Source organism: Ornithorhynchus anatinus, chromosome 3 (genome assembly GCF_004115215.2).
Source record: "Ornithorhynchus anatinus isolate Pmale09 chromosome 3, mOrnAna1.pri.v4, whole genome shotgun sequence".
Taxonomy (NCBI): domain Eukaryota; kingdom Metazoa; phylum Chordata; class Mammalia; order Monotremata; family Ornithorhynchidae; genus Ornithorhynchus; species Ornithorhynchus anatinus.
The window spans coordinates 93,222,233-93,247,819 of NC_041730.1; the positions used below are offsets into that span (position 1 = coordinate 93,222,233).

General features: G+C 45.5%; 1 protein-coding gene and 1 non-coding gene across 2 annotated transcripts in view; both read left to right on the top strand.

Moving 5' to 3' along the window:
• GDNF (glial cell derived neurotrophic factor) overlaps nt 1-23,657 on the top strand; it is a 57,091-nt gene extending 33,434 nt beyond the window's left edge. Inside the window, exon 3 of the mRNA XM_007672235.4 lies at nt 19,769-23,657. Within this exon, the coding sequence (XP_007670425.1) occupies nt 19,769-20,250 (482 nt within the window). The 3' untranslated portion in view covers nt 20,251-23,657. The remainder of the gene's footprint in view (nt 1-19,768) is intronic.
• LOC114810971 lies at nt 9,137-9,274 on the top strand. The gene has a single exon (XR_003758659.1). It is a non-coding gene; the product is annotated as a small nucleolar RNA SNORA7 (small nucleolar RNA).
• Nucleotides 23,658-25,587: the final 1,930 nt, after the last annotated feature.

The window sequence follows — 25,587 nt, forward strand, 5'->3', positions numbered from 1 at the left end:
CACTGAGTACTTCCAATGAGCCAGACACTGAACTAAACACTGGAGTCATTCAAAGATAATCAACTTTAGTCACAGCCTCCGATCTACAGGAATCTCAGCGGGACAGGACAGGAACACGGAACAATAATATACTTCAAATGGCAATGACGCATTTAGCCCTCGTCGACATCTAGGCAAATCTATGTAATCGACTCTGAATGTCTTGAGCATCCTCTATTCCTTCCTCTTGCCTGATCTCCTGGACCTCTCCCTTCACTTTGCCTTTGCCTCTGCGTCTATTTTCTGCGGCATCCTTCTATTGTCTTGGAGACTCTCAGTCAGTTCTCTTCCTCCTCATTCCTCTCTCACTTTACCCCAGCTTCTCTCAAACCAACCTGTTGGGTTTGTCTTGTTCTCATCTTTCTTGCCACCGAACCTATGCTCACTCCCCACCTTCTTCCTGGAACTCCCTCCCTCCCCGTTCACACCCTGCAGACCACTGATCTCCTCATCTTCAAGGCCTTTCTGAAATCACGTCTCGTCCACGGGCCTTTCCCTGACTATTCTCTCTTTTTCCCACCCTATTACTCCCTACTTCCTCATCTTCCAAGCACTTGGGTGTTCACTCTCCCTGTTTTGGAGCTCTTTTGCACCTATCTTTATACTCTACTGCTTCCCGCACCTGTACTTTATTGTAATGCCTATCTCCCCACTGAACTGTAAACTCCTCTGAGGGCAGGGATAATGTCTCTTAACTCTATTGTACTCTCCCAGAAACCACATACAGAGCACAGAGCAAATTCTTTTCAAATTAACCGGGGCCAGGCCTCATGGCTTACAAACCTCTGGCCATGGGAAGAGTGTGTTGGACCCTCTTTAAGGGGTGTCAGAGTTGACTTGCTTCGTGGCTCAGTGGAAAGAGCCCGGGCTTGGGAGTCAGAGGTCATGGGTTTGAATCCTGACTCTGCCACCTGTCAGCTGTGTGACTGTGGGCAAGTCACTTACCTTCTCTGTGCCTCAGTTCCCCCATCTGTAAAATGGGGATGAAGACTATGAGCCCATGTGGGTCAACCTGTTGACCCTGTATCTACCCCAGCGCTTAGAACAGTGCTCAACACGTAGTAAGCGCTTAACAAATAACAACATTATTCGATTAGACTGTAAACCCATCGATGGGCAGGGATTGTCTCGATCTGTTGCCGAACTGTACATTCCAAGCGCTTAGTACAGTGCTCTGCACATAGTAAGCGCTCAATAAATACTATCGAATGAATGAACTAATACATTTTAGGGCTCAAACTTCCATTGTTTTAAGGCAGAAAAGGTGCTTCACCTTTGACCTCTGTTTTGACTCTCAGGGACTGAGACCTAAAAAAGAGCAGAGCCTTTGCTGAGATCTAGGCAAGAGTTTCAGTGCTGGAATTCCTCCTCTGGTGGGAAATCAGAACTGCTAATTCTCAATATGTAATAATGTGGAGTTCAGAAAATGATGGGCTTCACTAATGCAGCAAAAGAATGTGGGTGGGTTATCAGAGATTGCCGCTTAGGAATTTCTGGTCAATCCACATCTGACATCAGAGGCAATATTTAGTTATAGTACTTATTGAGCACTCACTGAGTGCAGGGCACTGTTCTAAGCGGTTGGTAAAAGAGTTGGTAAACGTGTTTCCTGCCCACAGTAAGCTTATGGTCTAGAGAGCAGTAGGAGAGATCCAACCAAGGAGAGTGTCAGAGAAAGGGACTGGGGAAAGGTGTGCATTGCTCACAACTGTCCGCCAGCTTGAAACGGTGTCTCTCATTCATTCATTCATTCATTCAATAGCATTTATTGAGCGCTTACTATGTGCAGAGCACTGTACTAAGCGCTTGGAATGGACAAATCGGTACCAGACAGAGACAGTCCCTGCTCTTTGACGAGCTTACAGTCTAATCGGGGGGAGACGGACAGACAAGAACAATAGCAATAAATAGAATCAAGATGAATAGAATAGAATAGAAGAATAGAATAGAATAGAATAGAATAGAATAGAATAGAATAGAATAGAATAGAATAGAATAGAATCTCCACTACTGCCCTGTGTAGACTGAAAGCTCCTTGTGGGCAGGGATCATGTCTGCCAACTCTGTTGTATTATACTTTCCCAACAGTTCTCTGAACAAAGTTATCAATAAATGCCCTTGATTGATTGATTGGAACACCTCCTCTGCCAACTTCCTCTGGCACCTCTCCAGCTGTCAGTCTGCCCCGATCTACTACTGAGGGTAAAATGGCCATTACCTTAAAAACAGCCCTGCCTATCGGGGGCGGTGGGTAATCAATCAGTCAATTAATGGTATTTATTGAGCACTTGTGTATTAAGTGCTTGGGAGAGTGCAATCTGGCATTGTAACAAACACATTCCCTGCCCACAGTGAGCAGTGTGGCTTAGTGGATAGAGCATAGGCTTAGGAACCAGAAGGACCTGGGTTCTAATTCCATCTTTGCCACTTGTCTGCTGTGTGACCTTGGGCAAGTCACTTCAATTCTCTGGGCCTCAGTCACCTCATCTGTAAAATGGGGATAAAGACTGTGAGCCCCATGAGGGACAGGATCTGTTTCCAACCCGATTAGCTTGTATCTACCCCAGCACTTAGAACAGTAACTGGCACATAGTAAGTGCTTAACAAGTACCTCAGTTATTATCATTGGAAGGGGATAAAGACATGAAAATAAATGTCATATATGTACATAAGTGCTGTGGGGCTGAGGATGAAGTGAAGGCTGAAAGGATACAGATCCAGTTACAGAAAAGATGCAGAAGGGAGAGGGAAGAGGGGAAAATATGGGCTTAGTCAGGGAAGGCTTCTTGGAAGAGATGTGATTTTAATAAGGCTTTGAAGGTGGGGAGAGCGGTTGTCTGTTGTATATGAAGGGAGGAGTTTCAGGCCAGAGGAAGGACATAGGCAAGGGGTTGGTGGCGAGTTAGATGAGATCGCAGCATAATGAGTAGGTTGGCATTAGAGGAGCAAAACGTACAGGTTGGGTCTTTGTTGGAAATCAGTGAAGTAAGGTAGAAGTGGGAGAGCTGAGTGTTTTAAAGCCGACGGGAAGGAGTTTCTGTTGGATGTGGGGGTAGATGGGCAATCATTGGCGGTTCCTGGGGAGAGGGAAGATGTAGACTGAAATTATTCTTAGAGAAATGACACAGACATCATAGTGAAGTATGGACTGGTGTGGGGGAGAGACAGGATGCAGGGTGGTAGGCAAGGAGGTGGGATGGGATAAGTGCTTGAATCAGTATAGTAGCCGTTTAGATGGAGAGGAAAGGGCAATTCTAGTGATGTGAAGGTCAAACTGACAAGATCTGGTGACAGATTGAATATGTTGGTTGAATGAGAGAGATGAGTCAAGGGTCATGCCAAGGTTATGGGCTTGTGAGACAGAGAGGATGATGGTTCTCTCGTACAGTGAGGGGAAAGACAGAGTGAAGACTGGGTTTGGGAAAATGAGGAATTCTGTTGGACATGTTAAGCTTGAGGTGACAGTGGGATGTCCGAGAAGAGATTTTATAAAGGCAAGGGGAAATGAGAGGCTGCAGAGAAGAAGTGAGGTCAGGGCTGGAGAGGTAGATTTAGGAAACATCTGCGCAAATGGTAGTTGAAACTGTGGAAGCAAATGAGTTTTACATTTTGATGGAGAATAGAAGTGCCGTGTGGGGAAATGGTGCAGGTATCTGTTGGGTAACAGAGAAAAGGGAGTTTCATGACAGTGAGCCCAAGAGAGACATTAGATGGATTACAGCGAGGACTGTAAACTCATTGTGGACAGGGAACGTGTCTGTTTATTGTTGTATTGTACTCTCCCCAGCACTTAGTACAGTGCTCTGCACACAGTAAATGCTCAATAAATATGATTGAATGAATGAATGAATGTTTTAACAAGAGAAAACATTGAGGTGAGAATGTGGGGAAGATAGAACAAGGGCTGTGAAGAACTTAAAACCAAGTGCTGATAATTCATGGGCAGAAAACTTAATGCTGAGTGCACATAGAATTTTAAAAATTAGCTTTCTCGGTCCTTATCTGAATACATGTCCACGGCATTTGTTGAATGTCTACTGGGCCCTTGGGTAGGTGCAAAATAGGTCAGAGATGCCCTCCTTTTCCTCATGGAGCTGACCATTTAATCGGGGAAGGAGGATGCATAAAATCACAAACATTCTGTAGTTAAAAGTGAGAAAACAGACATGAATAATGAAAATACATTGAATAAATAAACAATATGAGAGCCACGGTGAGTTGATGAGAAGGCAAGGGCTCCTGGTGGTGGAAAGGTTGAAAGACGAGAAGGATGTGGTTTGGCAAAGCTGAGGACGGAGGGAGTTCTAGGCAAATGGAAAGGTGTGAGCAAGGGGTTAGGGGAGGGAGAGATGAGAGTGAATTTGTTCAATGTCTACTATGTGGCAAAGCCCTGTGATAGGCACAGGACTAGATACGATCAGATCAGGCACAGTTTCTGTCCTACACAGGGCTCACGGTCTAGGGTGGAGGGAGAAGTATTTATTCCCCATTGTGCACTTGAGGAAAGTGAGGCCTGGAGAAGTGACTTACCTGAAGTCATACAGCTGGTAAGTAGCAGAGCTGGGATTAGAACCCTCGTCTCCTGACTCCAATTTCTGTGGAGTTAGGGGGAGGTCTAGTGGTATGAGCAGGATCGATTAGCTTCTCTGTGTCTCAGTTTCCTCATCTGTAAAATGGAGATGAAATGCTTGTTCACCTTCTTCCATAAACTGTGAGCCCCGTGTAGGGCAGGGATTGTGTCCAATCTGATTATCTTGTATCTACCTCGGTGGTTAGCATGAGGCATTGCACATGATAGGCTCTCAACAAACATTACAGTTTTTTTTGAGGCCATGCCAGAACTGAAAAAGATTCAGGAGCAGGAAATCCAAACCATCACAGAGTGGAGTGGCTTCCATTCAGTGTTAGACAGAAAACTTTAGTGACTCTTTCCATCATACCATACTGCCTCCTGATAGCAGTGTGGGTGATTCAGTAGACGAAGTCTTCTCTCTAGACCATCTGAGAAAATCCCAACTATCCCACAGTATATCTGGCATCAATTTTCAACGACGATTTTATTGGGCTCATTTGGGCCTGCTGAATCACTCTAAGCAGTTTCATAGAACAGGCGCCTGTCAAAGAGCGCCTGATTGTCAAGACCAAATTCATGTTTTAAGGGTTTTATTTCAACCAGAACTAAAACTGGAAATTGGGTCTAAACTAACTTGAATATCTGCTTTGTTTATTTGAGCATTTAGCATGCTCATACATGACTTAAATCACGTACCATAGAGTTCACTAAGCCTATAAGCTATTTCTTTAAACCGGAGATTGTCTTTTCAAAACAAATACTTCTCTGGTTCATTCAGTTATTCTTTCTTTCAGTAGTGTGAGTATGTATATATATACATACATAAATGTATATATACACAATTACTGAATATATACACATATATCTCTATGTATGTGTTATATATTTATATTATATATGTATTTTAAATGGTATCTTTTAAGCATTTTCATTCATTCAATTCAATGAATTGAATTCAGTCATATTTATTGAGTGCTTACTGTGTGCAGAGCACTGTACTAAGCGCTTGGAAAAGTACAAACGACAATAAACAGTGACACTCCCTGCCCACAATGAGCACACAGTCTACAGTGAGGGAGACAGACATCAGAAGTGGCAGAATTGGGGTTAGAGTTTAGTTCCTTTGACTCCCAGCCCTGTGCCCTTTCCCCTAAACTCTGCTGCTTCCCTATTGAACACCTACTGTGCACAGAGTACCGCACTGGGTGCCTACAGTGCTTAGAACAGTGTTTGGCACATAGTAGGCACTCCTAGCACTGTTATAGGAGACTTCTCTGTTCAGAGCAGTGTACTGGGTGCCGCATGTGTGCAAAACACTGGATATTCATTCGTTCAATCATATTTATTGAGCACTTACTGTGTGCAGAGCACTGTACTAAGAGCTTGAAAAGTACAGTACAGCAATAAAGAGAGACAATCCCTGCCTATAACGGGCTTACAGCATAGAGGGGTTAGAGAGCTCTACAAAACAATGTACTGGGTTCTTATTAAATAGAGCATTATCCTGAGGGCAAAACACCATTTTGGGGGCATGCTGGGCTATGAATATGGAACTTTGTTCTTACTGGGGGCAGAGCACTGTACTAGGCACCTATTGGGCACAGGGAACTATACTGGGCACCAACCATTCATTCATTCATTCAGTCGTATTTATTGAGTGCTTACTGTGTGCAAAGCACTGTACTAAGCACTCAGCAGTGTACAGAACCACTGTTCTGAAAGGATATTGGGCTCAGAACATGGTACTTACTGCCTAGTGGGGACACTTGAGAGGGTACACTCAAAGGAAAGGAATGGTTCTACTTTAATGGGTGAGAGAGCCAGACATAAATAGAGTACACCAAGAGGGAACAGAAAAAAATTGCAGGCACAAAGGGATTGATAGGGAGAACTATTTTTCCTTGCCTAGGCTTCAAAGCCTTGTGGTCCATTTCAAAGTTTCCTTTGTTTAGTGAATCCTGCTTGTTGTGTTACCTTGGGCAAGTCACTTAATTTCTCTGCACCTCAGTTTCCTCAACTGTAAAACGGGGATTCGGTACCTGTCCTCTGTCCTTCTTAGACTGTGAGCCTCATGTGGGACAGGGACTGTGACCGGGCTAATTAACTAGTACCTATCCCAGCGCTTAGAACAGTTTTTGACAAGTAGTAAGTGTTCAAAAAATACCATACAAAAAATAGAGTGAATAATGTGCACATTCTAGGTGGCTTCAGGGTTAAAGCTTTTTCAAATAGAAAAATGCCAGAGCATTTCAGCGGTTTCTGAATTATGACCAAAATGTATTTGATCGCTTTTAAATGCGTGAGCCTCCACTCCAGGTAGCTAGACATGTTTGGTATCACACTGCCTCTCAGTGTGTCTGAGAAATGATCGGGTATTAGATACTTAACGCTGAAACTTTCTTTACCAAAGACCTCAAATAGATTGATGAGTAAAGAAGAGCTGCGTCTCTGCCCTCCAGAATCTTATTTTAGGGAACAAATCCAAGTCAAGTCCCATCTTGTAACATTTAACTAAAGAACCTGCCAGGGGATGCCAGGAAGGAATATTAATGTGGGAATGGATTGGAAGGCCCCGTGAAAACAGAGTTTTTCAGCCTGCCTAGATTGCATTCATCTGGACAGAATGTGTGGGTCTTCCCAATTCATTCATGCAGTAGTATTTACTTACCATCATCTGTGTGCAGAGTACTGTGAGTAGAGCACTGTCCCGGGGGCGTCTTCTGTGGGTAGAGCACTGTATCAGGTGCTTATTCAGCCGATCAATCAATTGTATTTATTGAGCACTTCTGTGCGCAAAGCTCTGTTCTAATCGCTTGGGAGACTACAACATAGATTTGGTAGAGAGGTTATCTGCCCACAAGGAGCTTACAGTCTAGAGGGGAAGACAAAAATTAAAATAAATTAAGGAAACGCACATAAGTACTGGGGGCCTGAGGGCGGGATGAATAAAGAGCGCAAATCTGAGGGTAAGGGCGGACACAGAAGAGAGAGGGATAGGGGAAACGAGAGCTTAGTTGGGAAAGGTCTCTTGGAGGAGATGTGATTTCAATAAGGTTTTGAAGGTGGAAAGGGTGATTGTCTTTCGGATATGAAGGGGAGGGCATTCCAGGCCAGAGACAGGATGTGGGTGAGGGGTCAGTAACGAGATAGATGAGATCGAAGTGCAGTGAGTAGGCTGGTGTTAGAGGAGTAAAGTGAGCGTGCTGGGTTGTAGAAGGAAATCGGCAAGGAAAAGATAGAAGGGGCAAGGTGATCGAGTGCTTTAGGAGTTTCTGTTTGATGTGGAGGTGGATGGACAACCCCTGGAGGTTCTTTAGGAGTGGGGAGATGTGGATCGAACCTTTTTTAGAAAAATGATCTGGGCAGAAGAGTGAAGGATGGACTGGAGTGGGGAGACACAGGAGACAAAGAGGTCAGCAAGGAGGCAGATGCAATAGTCAAGACGGGATAGGTTAAGTGCTTGTATCAGCGTAATCCTAGTTAGGATGGAGAGGAATGAGTGGATTTTAGTGATGTTGTGAAGGTTGGATCAACAGGACTTGGTGACAGATTGAACGTGCGGGTTGAATAGAGAGATGAGACGAGGATAATGCCAAGTATAAGGGCTTGTGAGACGGGGAGGATGGTGTGACAGAAAAGTCATGGGGAGGACAGGGTTACGGTAGGAAGATGAGGAATTCTGTTTTGGAAATGTTAAGTTTGAGGTGTCGGCAGGATATCCAAGTAGGTAGAGCACGGTACCGGGTGCCTATTGTGGTAGGGTGCTATACAAGGTACCTGGGGGAGAAAAATACAAGTTAAAAAGAAGAAATAGGCACAGATAACATATACGTTTATAGTGGGAAAAGGGGGCAAAAAGCAAGGATATGGAAAAATAAATGTCAGTGAAGTATAGACATTGACATATATGCTAATTGTGGCTGTTGGGGTGATAGAAGCCGGCGAAAAGTTCCCTGGAGGAGGTGGGATTTCAGGAGGACTTGGAAGTAGGATTCTCCCCCCCTTAGACCATGAGTCCTCTGTAGGACAGGCACTGTGTCTGACCTTTCTTTTTGGAGTATTTGTTAAGTGCTTACTATGTGCCAGGCATTGTTCTAGAAGTGCTGGGGTAGATACAAGGTAGATACAGGTTGGACAGAGTCTTTGTCCCATGGGGGGCTCACAGAGAAAAACTCCATTTTACAGATGAGGTAACCGAGGCACAGAGGAGTGAAGTGACTTGCCCAAGGTCACACAACAGGCAAGTAGCAGAGCCAGGACTAGAACCCAGGTCCTTCTGACTCCCAGGCCCATGCTCTCTCCACTAGTACATGCTGCTCCTGATTAACTTGTACTTACCCCAGTGCTAAGAACAGTGCTTGATACATAGTAAGCACTTAACACATACCATTATTATTAATAATTGTTATTATAGGAAGAGCTGTGGTCCAGATAGGAAGAAGGGCATAAATAGGGGATGGGAGATAGGAGAGTCAAGAGCACATTAGAGTTAGGAAAGGAATTTGAGATGAGTAAAGAGGATGCCCCCTCTCAGGGTCACACCTGGAGAGTTTCCAGTACTTTACCAGTCACGACTAAAGGAGGGAGAGTCAAGCAGAGGCCTAACCATTCCGTTCCTAGTTTGGGCAATGGCTAGCAGGTGGAAGACAATCTGCTACAAGTCAAAACTCACCCGTGCTGGGCAAAAGCGGCACGGGAGAGAGTCGGGGGCAGAGCCTTGTTTATGGCACAGAAGGAGGCAATGGTAAACCGCTTCTGTATTTTTACCAAGAAAACTCTCTGGATCCACTACCAGAACGATTGCAGATGGAAGTGGGGCGTTCTGGGAGACGTGTCTGTGGCGTCGCTATGGGTCGGACACGACTCGACAGCATAAGACAGCAACAACAACAGAGAGGATGGACTGGGGAGAGCAGCTGAAGAGATAATAATGATAATGATAATAATAATGATGGTGTTCGTTAAGTGCTTACTGTGTGTCAAGCACTGTTCTTAGCGCTGGGGTAGAGACAAGCTAATCGAGTTAGAAACAGTTCCAGTCCCATCTGGGTCTCAGGGTCTTCATCCTCGTTTTACAGATGAGGGAACTGAGGCACAGAGAAGTGAAGTGACACAGGTGACACAGGCCCTAGGTGACACTGCAGACAAGCGGCAGAGCTGGGATTAGAACCCAGGTCCTTGAGATCAGATGGGTAAGAAGTAGGGTGCTGATGGAGAGACTTGAGATCAAGGATCGGGAGCTTCTTTTTGACGTGGGGAAAATGATTAGTTTTCATTTTCCCAGTGAGGAATGGGAAAATGTCTGTGAGTCATAGTGGAAAACTGCAAGTGACCACTGCTGCTGCTCAATGCAGACAAGTCACCGACCGACCCCAACAGTTCATCTGTTTACAGTTCACTGGTCTTTCGGGACAGACTAATGCCGTGGCTTGTAATTGTCATTGCCATCATCATCACGACTGTATTTATTAAGCATTTACCATATGCCAAGCACTATGCTAAGTGCTGGGCTAGATACCATATAATCTGATCAGATACGGTCCCTGGTTCACCCGGGATCACAATATGAGAGGGAGAGACAGGTATTTTATCCCAAATTTCTGATAAATTAAATAATTTACCCAAAGACCCATAGCAAAAAAAAAAAATCAGTCATATTTATTAAGCGCTTCCTGAATGCAGAGATGGTTCTAAGAGCTTGGGAGAGTATGATATAATAGATTTGGTAGGCACGTTCCCTGTCGACAAGGCAGAACTGAGAACAGAATTTAGTGGAAAGAGCCCGGGCTTGGGAGTCAGAGTTCATGGGTTCGAATCCCGGATCTGCCGCTTGTCAGCTGTGTGACTGTGGACATGTCACTTAACTTCTCTGTGCCTCAGTTCCCTCAACCGTAAAATGGGGATTAACTGTGAGCCTCACATGGGACAACCTGATTACCCTGTATCTACCCCAGCGCTTAGAACAGTGCTCTGCACATAGTAAGCGCTTAACAAATACCAACACTAAGTCTCCTAACTGCCAGTGCTGTGCTCTCGCCACTAGCCCAGGCTGCCTCTCCTGACACCACAGGCATGCCGAGGGCCCTATTTGGGGGTTCACTGACCATATCTCTGTGGAAGTGGGAGGTCCCACTCATCAACCAGAATCCACCAAGATGAGTTTCTTCTGGGAGTTGAGACTCTGGAATTGCAATCTGTGGAGAGTCCCAAATGTCTGGGCTCAGGAATCCATCTGGAAGACAGAACTTCAGCTTCCTTTGTGATTTCATCATAAGTGCCTTCATCTTTGTCTGTTTTCCAACATTAATGTCATTGTGATGTGTTCAGTGTGAGCACTTAAAATTTATTCCGTTTTCAGTGAAGGGAAAAGTAAACATTTACTTCAGAATCCTAAGCTCTCGCTTTTTTGCTTTCCAAATGCAGTAACATTAATATAACCATTAGCAAGTTGGTGAGGATATTTTTACCCGAAGAGAAAATCTTTAAATGGCCTTGTTAAACCCACTCTTTTAATCTTCTAGGCTGTGAGCCCATTGTTGGGTAGGGATTGTCTCTATCTGTTGCCGAATTGTACTTTACAAGTGCTTAGTATACTGCTCTGTGCACTGTAAGTGCTCAATAAATACTATGAATGAATGAATGACTTTAGTGTTTCTGACATGGTGCAGAGAAAGACCTTCCATCTTCAGATTACTGAATCCTCACCTAAATGAGGAGAAAGCAGCATCGCTCAGTGGAAAGAGCATGGGCTTTGGAGTCAGGGCTCATGAGTTCGAATCCCAGCTCTGCCACTTGTCGGCTGTGTGACTGTGGGCAAGTCACTCTGTGCCTCAGTTCCCTCATCTGTAAAATGGGGATTAAGACTGTGAGCCCCACCTGGGACAACCTGATTCCCCTATGTCTACCCCAGCGCTTAGAACAGTGCTTGGCACATAGTAAGCGCTTAACAAATACCAACATTATTATTATTACTGGGTGACAAGGTCATTTTCCAGAAAGGTTTTAAGTCTGAAGAGAGAACAGCATTTGTTTGCTACAGTAATTGTTTGACATTCATTGTTCAGCCCGTGGACTGAAGCTTGCTTTTGTAAAACCCCCTCCCTATTTTCCACTTCAAACTTCCAACTTTTAGTGTTCATTTTTGGTGGAAAAGTTAATAGTTTTGCATACTCAAGGGGGACTTCAAACCTTGAGGGTCACATCGCCAACTTCTTAAAAACAGATTCACTTCGTTGGATGTGACAGGTCGGAGGATTTGCCCTACTTTACGGAACATGCCTGGAAAGGAAAATACGACATTAGTCTTCTAATTAAGAACATCTTTTAAAACTACAACTATATATCTCTTTTCACATTTCAGATCCTCAAAACAGTGAAGGTGCTGCGAGAAGCAGCGTAGTCCAGTGGCTAGAGCAAGGGTCCTAGGAATCAGAGGGACCCAGGCTTCCCCACTTGTCTATTGAGTGACCTTGGGCAAGTCACTTCCTTTCTCCATGCCTCAGTTACCTCATCTGTAAAATGGGGATTAAGACCGTGAGCCAGATGTGGGACAGGGACTTTATCCCACATGATTAGCTTTTATCTACCCCAGCACTTAATACAGTGCCTGGCACGTAGTAAAATACTTAATGAAAACCATTAAAAAAGGCATATCGAGGGAACATAGCTTAAATAACCTCCTGCCTTGTTTGTGTTAGGTGAGCTCATTTTTCAGGCATTTGACTTGACTATCCACATTGCGGGACAATTATCCAAGTATTTCAAAATGAGGGTCATCTCTTTGACTGTGTCTGCCCAGGTCTGCTTTCTAATGGCACCTCCAGGTTCTCTGACTCTCAAGCCAGGATCTTTTCAGGAGACCATGCTGCTTCTCAGAAGTAGGTTACCTAGGGGGCAAAGACCCTCTTACACTCTTTAAGTTGGCGAGCCTAGAGAGTGAAGAAATGAGGTGATCATTTAAAAAGTCCTCTCCATTTTGAAGACCTGTGAGAACTGGCCCCAGAAAAACTCTTCAGCCCAAATTGTTAGGTGGCTCCTTCCTGACCTTCATCCTCTTCCCCACTTCTCCCTCCCACCACCCTGGTTTGTAAGCGTGTGAATTTTTATCATTATCATTATGGTGTTGGTTAAGTCTTACTCTGTGTCAAGCACTTCTAAGTGCTGAGGTAGATATAAATTAATCAGGTGGGACACAGGCCCTGTCCCACGTGGCGCTCACACTCAAAGTACAAATTTTTGTTCATAATGCCAGAGGATGAGACAAGTTTCTAAAGCCTAAAGAAAGAGTGTCTGTTAAAGGCAGGAAGCGAGAGGCGAACATCAGAGGAAGTTATGCTAGACAAGGAGGTGAGAAAGGAGTTTTATATTTCTTGGACTTTGCCTTTCACAGTCCTCCAATCTGTTCTGAATAATAATAATAATAATGGTATTTGTTAAGAACTTATTTTGAGCCAGACATTGAACTAAATGCTGGGGTAGATATAAGATAATTGGGTCAGAAACAGATCCTGTCCCTCATGGGGCTCACAGTCTTTATCCCCATTTTACAGATGAGGTAACTGAGGCCCAGAGAAATGAAGTGACTCGTCCAAGGCCACACAGCAAACAAGTGGCAGAGTCAGGATTAGAACTCACGACCTTCTGACTCCCAGGCCTGTATTCTATCCACTATGCCATGCTGCTTCTCAAAGGAAAAGGGATCGCTGGGTTTGTCATCCACTACGGTCATGTACGCGTCACTGAGCCTGCAATTCAGAAGCTGGGTGACAGGATACAGTAGTTATCAATCAATTGATGGCCACTGACAGAGCCAGACAGACATGGAGAGATGCAGGGGGAGACAGAGATGGAGACAGAGACACAGGGAGAGAGAGAATGCATGAGGGTAGGGAGACAGAGAGACAGAGGAGAGAGCAAGGGACAGTGAAGAGGTCCCCCGATTAGAGTGTAAGCCCGTCAGTAGGCAGGGACTGTCGCTATCTGTTGCCGATTTGTATATTCCAAGCGCTTAGTACAGTGCTCTGGACATAGTAAGAGCTCAATAAATACTATTGAATGAATGAATGAATGAATGAATGAATGAATGAATGAATGAGGGCTTACTGTGTGTAAAACACTGAACTAGGTGGTTAGGAAAGAATAATACAATAGAATGGTAGCCAGGTTCCCTGCCCACAGGGAGTTTACTGGTGCGCTTTTAAGAAACACCCCACCCCCCACCCCCGCAAACTCCATTTACTCAGGTGTTCTTCTAGAGTCTGCTTGGATCAGTTTACTGCAAGTTGCAGGCTAAGGGGAACTGTAGCAGGATTGTGTATTGCATTATGGGAGCTAAATAATAATAATTGTAACAGCGTTAATCCCCATTTTACAAATGAGGAAACTGAGGCACAGAAAAGTTAAGTTACTTGCCCAAAGTCACACAACAGAAAAGTGGTGGAGCCAGGAAAGGCCACTCACTGCCAATAGGTAGATCAGGAACATGTCCATGGTGAGATTAGTGTGTAGGCACACTGGTCTGGGAATGACCTGATTATCTTGTACCCCAGAGTTTAGTACAGTGTTTGGCACACAGTAAGTGCTTAACAATGCTATTATTATTATTTTTAGTACTAGCTGAAAAAGTCCCTTTCATGCTTTTATCTAGCTGAACAGTTCCTAGAAGTTTCAGTTTATTAATTCCTAATAATTCTCTTTAATGGGTGGGATACAGAAAGAACATGAGCCTGGGAGTCAGGAGACCTGGATTCTAGTGCCAGCTCTGCCCCTGGCCTGCTGAGAGATCTCAGGCAAATTTCTCAGCTTTTTCTGTGCCTCAGTTCCCTTATCTGTAAAATGGGGCTAAGATGCGTGCTTTCTATCCCTCTTCAATTATAAGTCCCCTGTGGGGCAGGACAGGGACTGTGATCTGATATCTGCCCCAGTGTTTAGCACAGTGTTCATTCATTCATTCAATAGTATTTATTGAGCGCTTACTATGTGCAGAGCACTGTACTAAGCGTTTGGAACGTACAATTTGGCTTGGCACATAGTAATAAATACAAAACTAACTAAAAAACTAAACCACCACAAAGCGTAATAAACTGACCAAAAGTGAATATTGGGCTCCCTCTGTGCAGTGTCTCACACACACCCAAACACACACACACACCACACACACAAGAATGCTTAATAAATGTTATTTTACTTATTCAACAATTCTGACCATCTAATTATACAACTTATTAAAATATTTACTCTATATTGTTGATTCTGATAAATAAAAGGCAAACTGTCATGTACCAGAAACAATGTGAAGTTAATACAATGTAATTCCATTCTAATGGAATGGCTCAGGATCAAGTCTTTTCTAAACTTGGCTTTCCTAGAGAAGTGGAAATCCAGAACCCAGTCCCCTGAGCCACACTCTCTCCTCTCTCCACCAACCCCTGCTTGGCTCCTTAATAAGAAAAATACAAAGGTAAAATGAAGTAGCTGCAGAAAAGTCGATAGTTATGTGTGAAAACCTGCCACACTCTGCATTCTGGCTTTGATGCGGAGCGGTGGGCAGAGAATGCATCTACTAACTCTGTTGTACTCTCCCAAGTGCTTAGTACAGTGCTCTGCACAGTGTAAGCACTCAGTGAATACGACATAAGGAGGGGAAGATACATTCAGCAAGCGCCCCTCCAACACAACTGCAGCAATGGGAAGCAAATTGCACGGTTTGGTGGATCAAGCACTGGCCTGGAAGTCAGAAGGTCATAGGTTCTAATCCCAGCTCTGCCATGGTCTGCTGTGTGACCTTAGGCAAGTCACTTCACTCTCTGTGCCTCAGTGACCTCATCTGTAAAATGGGGATTGAGACTGTGAGTCCCTCGTGGGCCAGGGACCCTGTCTGACCCAATTTGCTTGTAACTACTCAGCCATTAGTTCACTGCCCAGCACATAGTAAGCGCTTAACAAATACCACAGTTATTTGAACATCCCTCCATTTCTCGTTCCCCTGTAAGCCCTTGGGGAGAACTAGAGGGTGGTTCATGCATTCATTCAAACGTATTTATTGAGCGCTTACTGTGTGCAGAGCACTGTACTAAGCACTTGGAAAGTACAATTCAGCAACAGATAGAGACAATCCCTACCCAACAACGGGCTCCCGGTCTAGAAGGGTGGTGGGGCGAGAGGCCAGAGAGGAGGGGGTGCCACAGCTAACGTGGGCCCGGGAGCTTCTTTTGTGCCACTGCTGGGCAGGTGAGAGTTCCAGAACTTCAGGACTTGTTCTGGTGTCTACTAACAACGTACTGTCTCATCGTTCCCCAAATCAGCCTTGTGACAGGAGTGGCCGTTACCCTAAAATGTCCAGCTGGAAAAAATGGAGATTAAGTACCTTCTTTTCACTTCCCACAGGAGTTGGAAGCAGGACTCAAAACTGTGGAAGTGGAGCGTAGAACAATTGGTCATTCATTCATTCATTGAATCATATTTACTGAGCACTTACTCTGTGCGGAGCACTATACCAAGCACTTGGGAGAGTACAGTACAACAGTAAACAGACAGATTCCCGCAATGAGCTTACAGTTTAAAGTGGGAGAGGCAGGCATTAGTAAAAAAAATTACAGATATGTACGTAAGTGCTGCATGGGGCTAGGAGTGGGGGAGGAACAAAGGGAGCAAGTCAGGGTGATGCAGAAGGAAGTGGAAGAAGGGGAAAGGGGGCTGCTTAGTCAGGAAAGACCTTCTGGAGGAGATGTGCCTTCAGTAAGACTTTGAAGTGGGGGAGAGTAACTGGCTGTTGGATTTGAGGAGGGAGGGAGTTCCAGGGCAGAGGCAGGACGTGGGCTAGGAGTCGGTGGCGAGATAGGCGAGACGGAGGCACAGAGAGAAGGTTAGCATTAGAGGAATGAAGTGTGCAGCCTGGGTCCTAGTAGGAGAGGAGCGAGATGAGTAGGAGTGCTTTAAAGCCAATGGTAAGGAGTTTTTGTTTGAAGTGGCGGTGTATGGGCAAACACTGGAGTTTTCTGAGGAGTGGGACGACACGTCCTGAACGTTTCTGTAGAAAAATGACCTGGACAGCAGAGTATGTAGTATGAACTGGAGTGGGGAAGGCAGGAGATGGGAAGTCAGCAAGGAAGCTGATGCCGTTTGGATGGAGAGGAAAGGGCAGATTTTAGCAATGTTATGAAGGTGTAACTGACAGGATTTAGTGACGGATTGAATACGTGGGTTGAACGAGAGAGAGGAGTCAAGGATAACACCAAGGTTACAGGCTTGTGAGACAGGAAGGATGGTGCTGCCGTCTACAGTGACGGGAAAGTCAGGGGAGGACAGGGTTTGGGTGGGAAGTTAAGAAGTTCTGTATTAGGCACGTTAAGCTTGAGGTGACGGAAGGGCATCCAAGTAGAGATGTCTTGAAGGCAAGAGGAAATGCGAGACTGCGGAGAGGGAGAACGATCAGGGCTGGAGATGTACATTTGAGTATTAACCCACAGAGAGGTGGAGGTTGACGCCAGGAGAGCGAATGAGTTCTCCACTAGAGAACAGAAGGGGACCCAGAACTAAACCTTGAGGGACCTCCACAGTTAGGGGTTGGGAGGCAGAGGAGACTGAGAATTAACAGCCAGAGAGATAGAAGGAGAACCAGGAGTGGTCAGAGTCAGTGAAGCCACGGGTGGATAACATTTCCGAAGGGGGTGGTCCACAGTGTCGAAGGCAGCTGAGGGGTTGAGGAGGACTGTGTGATCTGTGTGACTGGGTTGACTGTGTGACCTTGGAGAAGTCACTTAACTTCTCTGTGCCTCAATTATTTCAGCTGAAAAATGGGGATTGTGAGCCTCTTCTGGGGCAGGGATTGTGTCCAATGCAATTTGGTTGTATCCACCCCAGCGCTTAGTACAGTGCCTGGAACATAGTAAGGGCTTAACAAATACTGCAGTTATTATTTTTTATTAAGAATAATTATCATTATGATTATCAAGCCTGTGGTCTAACCCACTGGGTCATTCTAAAGCCAAAGAACAAGCTATCCTATACATTCTTTTAGTTTGTTTTCCAGCCCATTCATAGTAATCATTCTCCCTACAACCTGACAGTCACATTCTTGAAAGTTCCCACGTTAACCAAAAAATCGCATTGTGTCAACAACTGTTTCGCTGGTAAACAAGGGCAGAGAGGAAGGGTTTGAAAATAACTGAAATGGCACAAGGAAAGGACCTCCAGCTTCTTCAAGTTCACTGTTGCTAGTAAACACATGGTAGCAATGAATTTTAAACACTTATAATTTGCTCCCCACACAATACAAAGGAACCCGAATCAACTTTTCTGATATAAAAAACCCCGAATTTATTGTAGCATGAAGGCATCAATCAATCAATCGATGGTATTCTGTGAGCACTTACTATGTGCAGAACACTTCACTAACCACTTGGGAGAGTACGATACAACAGAGTTGAAATATCAGCACAGAGCCGGCATCCCATTATGATTAATGCGTAGCCACATTTTGACAGATTCTCCTATTATGTGGTATCTGAATTTGGCTCTAAAATGTCACATTCTGGAAGGAATTACTGTATCAACTCTCTCTGCAACAAGTAAAGACACTTTACCATTAGCTTTGAGGTTCTTCATCATCTCTCTCAACCTTACTTATTGATTATTTTCCCCTCCTCCCCACCCCTGCTCCCTATTTCCCTGCTCCGTCTACCTCCTGGCCATATCCCACTCCCACCCTACCCTCTCCGACCCCTTGCTCATGTTGTCTCTGGTTTTCCCTTCCCTCCACATATCTGCTAGAACCTAGCCCTTCCCACCTTCAAACTCTCCCTGAAGTCCAACATCTATCTATAAACCTTCCTCTACTGATTATCAAGACCCAGATTCTTACTGATCTTTCAGTCTCCTCTTGTGTATTTACATAGGTCCACATCCAGCCCGCTGGCATATGTGCGTAGCTGATATTTCTACGTCTGCCTCCCCATCTAGAAAGTAACCTCCTTCTGAGCAAGGACTGTCTTCTATCTCCCAAGGACTTAGTACAGTACGCTCCACTTGGCACTCAATTGATACCATGACTACTGCTAATACTGTTATTAAATCCTCATCCTCAAAAGTCTGTGAAATGATGTTAACAATTAAATGGTGGCTCTTTTTCTAAAAACAAAAAGCCATGAGCAGGCTGCCAAATACGTGATAATGCTCATCAGTTAAGGTACACAAAAGGCACCAGCCTAGACATACATCCCGATTACCTCGCTTAGAACTCCGCCTGGCACAAAGTAAGTGCTTAACAAATACTATAATTATTACTATTATTATTATTATTCTGACAGAACTGACCAATACACGCCAACTCCCACCCTGACCGTCGTTTAGAGGCCCGTGGCCGAGTAGGTTCACAAGGACAGTGGATCTTCCAGAGATGAACTTCTTGCTGACTGAGGCCAGAAAGGGAATGGGGAGAAGCCTTGTAGAAAAGCAACATGGCCTAGGGAATCAGGTGACCTGGTTTCTAATCCCAGTTCTGCCAGTAGCCCTTGGGGCGACCTTGGGCAGGTCACAACATTTCTGTGCCTCAACTTCCTCATTTGTAAATTAGGGAATAAATACCTGTTCTCCCTCCTCCTTAGACTGTTAGTTTCATGAGGGACAGGAACTGCATCCAATCTAAATATAATATATCTAGCCCAGGACTTAGTTCAGTACTAAGTAAGCATTTAATAATAATAATAATAATAATAACAGTAATAATAATAACAATAATTGTGGTGTCCTTGTTGTCATTATTATTGTTATTATTAGGAAGGTGGAGAGGAGCAAATGTCTAAGTTGGTCGCAGTGGGAAAGCATATTGAGTGCTAGCCTTTCATTCCAATAAATACTATTAAATGAATTCCAGTCTGGGAAATCCTCGTGGCCAAAAAGGATAGTAACAGACAAGCAGACGCACCTTTTCTTTATCTGACATGCCTCCTTGGAAATGTTTTCTTCTGCCAGGGTCTTGAACGAGCCTTGCAGCCATCCGAGTGGGCTCTGCTGGTAAAAGAGCTGAAAAGACTTAAAGTTTCGTCAAGGCGGAACTTAGGCAAACTTTCAGAGTTCTTTGATCAACAAGACCAGGGGAAGTGCAAGCGGGCATTGTTACTGTCTCGAATAACATCTTCTCTCTTCTTTTTTAAACAGCAAATATGCCAGAGGATTATCCCGATCAGTTTGATGATGTAGTGGATTTTATTCAAGCCACTATAAAAAGACTGAGAAGGTCACCAGATAAACAGACTGCGGTGTCTCTTAAACGGGAGAGAAATCGGGGCGCGGCTGCCAACTCCGACAATTCCAATAGAAAGGGACGGAAAAATCAAAGGGGCAAAAACCGGGGTTGTGTCTTAACAGCGGTCCACTTAAACGTGAGTGACCTGGGTTTGGGCTATGAAACCAAAGAGGAACTTATTTTTCGATACTGCAGTGGGTCCTGTGACGCAGCTGAGACCATCTATGACAAAATCCTAAAAAACTTAACCAAAAATAACAAACTGGCCAACAACAAGATCGGGCAGGCATGCTGCCGGCCCATTGCCTTTGACGACGACCTGTCGTTTCTGGACGACAACCTGGTTTACCACATACTGAGAAAACATTCCGCTAAGAGGTGTGGATGCATCTGACCCCGTGTCGAGGGAGAATTGCCGCGTATTGCATTCCTACGACAGCGCAGAGGAAGGGACCACGGTTCCCAGGAGACGTTTGCTGAGGATGGAGAATGAGGACCAAGGACAGAGATGGAGGAGGAAGAGGAGCAGGAGGAAGACAGCCGCCACGGGAGCGTGGGAGAGAGGATGCTCCGGCCACCGGGAATGGGATGGGGCAGGGAGAAGGGGCCTCTGGCCTCTGGTTTTTCCAGGAAAGCAACTCGCAGACAGCCAAAGTTCAGGGCCGGGATTCCAGGGGGGGATGTGGCCACCTCCGTTTCCGGAGATGCCCCCGCCGTCGCCCATCAGAATGCAACCCGTCGTCCCCTCGTGCTTCGTTATCACTTATACGGCTCCACCGGGGAGGTACGTGCCTGGGGAGAGCCCCTTTGTCAAGAAGCTTGATTACGGAAGTAAGGAGGGCTTGGTGTTTCGGGGATTTTTTTCTCTGCCACTCGTTCGAGACCGACCCCGACCGACAGGCACCGGAGATGAGCTTTTCACTGCGCACCGGCCACCTGGCATCGACTGGGATGGGAGTGTGTATCGGTGGGAGACGGATTTCCACACGGCGGGTGGGAGAGAAGGGCCAGCCACCATCGGGCCGTGCCCGCCTCTGAAAGAACACGGGAAATCGGAAAAACCCGTCTTGTTTTCGAGCAGCGTTTGTTTCTAGCAAGGCTGGGTTGGGATACCGTGCCCAAAGAGACGAGATCCGGTCTCTCTCTCGGTTTACAAAAGGATTAAGGCCACTTGCAGAGCTCCACCTTCACCGGGCTGTTTGTGAGTGGCCCAACAGACTACTTGATGCGACGCATCCCTTCAGATACAGAAATCTATAGAAGATATTTATTGAGATTTTAAGTTATTGTTATTTATTACAGTTCAGTAATGAGTTTCCTCTTTTCCTTATTTATTTGAAGTTTCTCTTCAAAGGTGCCAAAGTGGAATGTGCTCGCAAGATACAAAAAAAAACCAGAAAGAAAGGAAAAATGAATAAAGACAGTTAAATCAGAAATAAGGGTCCAGGCTTTTAACCGTATTGACAGTGATCTGCTAGCCAAAAATCACTTACTTTACCTTTTTAACAAAACCCGATTGAATTATCCAGAGCCCTTACCTTCTGCCACCTAGGGATTTGAAAAATTTCGGAGTAGAGTCCTTCAGGCTGACCTCAGGTGGCGGCCAAGGACGGTGGGCTGAGGCCGGGGGAGCTTAGCTGGTTCCCACACTGAACCCATTGCCAAAATTTGAATTTTATGTTGTATTTAAGCTTTTTCCTTCCACGTATCTATATCTATAATATGCATAAATGTATATGTAAAAGGTTTAAATTCCTATGAGTAGTTAGTCCTGGATTTAACATTGACTGAAAGAGAAACCCTTCGATTCTCTAAAGTAGCCAAAGTCTTGCCATCATTTCTGAGGACCTTTTTGGCAGGGGGGTGTGGGACAGAGCCTTTCTCCTAGAAGAAACGACCGTTGCCAACGGTGGGAGGGGAATGTGACTAGCTGCGTGTAGAAGCTGGGGATACCTTGGCCGATCTGAGCAGCCCGGGCCCTAACCAGCCCCCCTTTTCCCAGTGATGCCTTGGGGAATAAGGGAGAAGAGAGACCGGGGCTGCCCCCAAATAGACACATCCCTGTGGACCCACTGTAGCACCTATGACTTACGGTACTTATGACCTAAGGCCACACAGACCCCTGCCGTTAGGTTCTTGGACCCACCAGATTGGAGTACAGTCAATTCTCCCAGAACTCATGCTTTCATTACACAATTTCGATAAGCTGATATCAGAGAACGGGGGCGCGTCCTTCCCACAGCGCCCATCTGCCGGGATACAATGCCCTCCACCATCACCCCAAGCAGACTCGGTGCAGAAGAACAAATAGTCGTGCCTGTGCTCCTGATGTCAATTAAGGGGCTAGTGCTATAATGCATTTTTTCCATTGCATGAGGTTCTTCAAGAACACGAGTACCATCTTATAGGAGAATTGACTGTCCTACTCCAAGAGGCGGATATTCTGGGAGGCGGATATTCTGGTTGGTTTCCCGATGCACGCATTTGAACTGAGAAATCTAGCACTGGACCCTAAGACGATATCTTTTCTTTGGTGAAAAAGGTTTGATCAAGGGAAGATGAATCTGGCTTTTAATCACATCGAAAATACGACAGAGCTGGGAATTTAAGGGCTCTATCTGCCTCTGTGAAATAGTCAAATGATTTGCAGGAATGTGCAAAAACAAACAGGTAAACAGTGAGAGCTAAATGATCCTTTCCTTCCTTCTGCTCTTCCTGGACTTGTGAAATTGCAGTGGCTTTAGCCCTGCAGAGAAGGAAAAGAGTGGCCTTGGGGAGATGGAGTTCAGGCTGGGGAGGAGACTGACCTGAATGTATGTTCATCAATCAATCCACAGTTTTTTATTGAGCGTCTGTGTAAAGAGCATTTTACTGAGTACCTGATGGGTGCAGAGCTCGGTGCTGTACTCTAAGCATTTGGAAGCATACGGTAGAAGTAAAAGACACGGTCCCTGTCCTTGAGGAGCTTCCCCTCTAATGGGCCTAACAACAACCTGAACTTGTATAGCACTTTTACTTTTGTTTTTCCAAAGCGCTTTCACATCAGTTATCTCATCGTTTCTTCACCTCGTCCCTGTGAGTCGGGGGGAGGTGACTGTTACCTTGCCCCCATTTTACAGATGGGGAAACTGAGGCCCAGACAGGTTAAGCAACTTACCTGAGGTCACCCAGCAGGCCGGTGGCAGAGTTAGGACTAGAGCCCACTTAGCCTGACTCCCCGGCCCCAGGCTCTTTCCTCAAGACCACACTGCCTTTCCTTGATGGTGCTAATTCATTCACCCCATTCACTAGCACCACCCGAAAGAAACTATGGCACCACTCAGTTAATAATCAAATGCTGGCCAGGCCTAGGGAAATCCTAATTACGTCTTTCAAGCCATCAACAGGTGGTATTTACTGAGCGCTTTGTCACCTTCAAATAAGCTCTCGGCCTACGAACCGGAGATCCTTAATCAACGTGCTGGAGCTATTGCCTGGACCTCGACAGTTTGTCCCCCGGATTGTTCACAATCAATGATACTTATCGAGTGCTTACTGTGGGCAGAGCACTGTACTAAGCGCTGACCACAAACAGATTTCTGCTACTGCCGATCAACCACGTCTGAACAACAAAAGGGTAAAGTTTGTGATTTTTTTTTCTTTTCTATCATCAAAAATAGGAGTGCACTTCTCTGGAAGCTCTGACTTCCCCTCTGATTTATGTCTCAATCATTTGTGTTCTACAACCAAAGTTCTCTACAGACTTTATTTTTGTACAATATCATTTTGTAAATTTTTACAAATAAAAATTCATTTCTATCATGTTCTGGGCTTGTTGCTTCCTTGCTGGTGCCGGCATGCCAACTCCCACTAGCTGCTCTGACGTTCTCCCAAAGCGGTACCACGTTCAGCCGGAGGCAGTTTCACCCAATCAATCGGTGATATTTACTGAGCAAACTGTGAGCAGACCACTGAACTGGGCACTTACTGGGTGCAGAGCACCGTAATGAACACCTCTTACAGGCAGAATGCTGTGCTGAAAGCCTACTGGGCGGATTTAATCTATGGTATTTATCGAGCATTTACTATACGCAGAGCACTGTACCAAGCATCCTTGACTCGTCCCTCTCGTTCACCCCACACATCCTATCCGTTACCAAGACCTGCCGGTTTCACCTCTACAATATCGCCAAGATCCGCCCTTTCCTCTCCACCCAAACGGCTACCTTACTATTACGGGCTCTCGTTATATCCCGGCTAGACTACCGTGTCAGCCTTCTCTCTGACCTCCCTTCCTCCTCTCTCGCCCCGCTCCGGTCTATTCTTCACTCCGCTGCCCGGCTCATCTTCCTGCAGAAACGATCTGGGCATGTCACTCCCCTTCTTAAACAACTCCAGTGGTTGCCTATCGACCTCCGCTCCAAACAAAAACTCCTCACTCTAGGCTTCGAGGCTCTCCATCACCTTGCCCCTTCCTACCTCTCCTCCCTTCTCTCTTTCTACCGCCCACCCCGCACGCTCCGCTCCTCCGCCGCCCACCTCCTCGCCGTCCCTCGGTCTCGCCTATCCCGCCGTCGACCCCTGGGTCACGTCCTCCCGCGGTCCCGGAACGCCCTCCCTCCTCACCTCCGCCAAACTGATTCTCTTTCCCTCTTCAAAACCTTACTTAAAAATCACCTCCTCCAAGAGGCGTTCCCAGACTGAGCTGCTCGTCCCCCTCTACTCCCTCTGCCATCCCCCCTTTACCTCTCCGCAGCTAAAGCCTCATTTTCCCCTTTTCCCTCTGCTCCTCCACCTCTCCCTTCCCATCCCCACAGCACTGTACTTGTCCGCTCAACTGTATATATTTTCGTTACCCTATTTATTTTGTTAATGAATTGTACATCGCCTCGATTCTATTTAGTTGCCATTGTTTTTACGAGATGTTCTTCCCCTTGACGCTGTTTAGTGCCATTGTTCTTGTCTGTCCGTCTCCCCCGATTAGACTGTAAGCCCGTCAAACGGCAGGGACCGTCTCTATCTGTTGCCGACTTGTTCATCCCAAGCGCTTAGTACAGTGCTCTGCACATAGTAAGCGCTCAATAAATACTATTGAATGAACTATTGAAAGTGCTTGGGAGAGTACAATTCGATAGACTACAATAGGCTTGGTAGACACGATCCCTATCCTCAAGGAATTTAAAAATTTAGCTTTTTTTTCTTTTAATGGTATGTCAAGCACTATTCTAAATGCTGGGGAAGGTAGAAGTTAATTAGGTCGGATACATTCCCTGTCCCACATAAGGTTCACAGTCTAAATAGACCTACATACTGCAGACCAAATGTGGTCAGTGTAGAAACCGTCTCTGCCCTCAAAGAACTTAGAAACTTAGACTTTACCCATTAGACACCAGTCACCTGTTCTTGCCCAAAGACAGAGGTTGTTTCATCCCGACCTGTCCAAACACACAGCCGTAGTGTCGCTGCCGAGAAAAGCCTACTCTTAGGAACCAATCGAAAAGGCCCCCAGCCTGGACTTTCCTACTCTTAGGAACCAAAAAAAAAAAAAAAAAAAGGTCCCAGTCTGGACTCTTTAACCCAGAAAATGTCTGGAGAAGTTGTCTATTTTGCTGAAAAATACCCTGCCCTTTCCCTAGTGACCACTACCCATATGTTAAAAAATACCCTGCTCTTTCCCTAGTGACCATTATCCATACAATGGAGGACCTGGAAACAGAAATATGCCTGGCGGCTCGGAGGCAGACAACCCCCA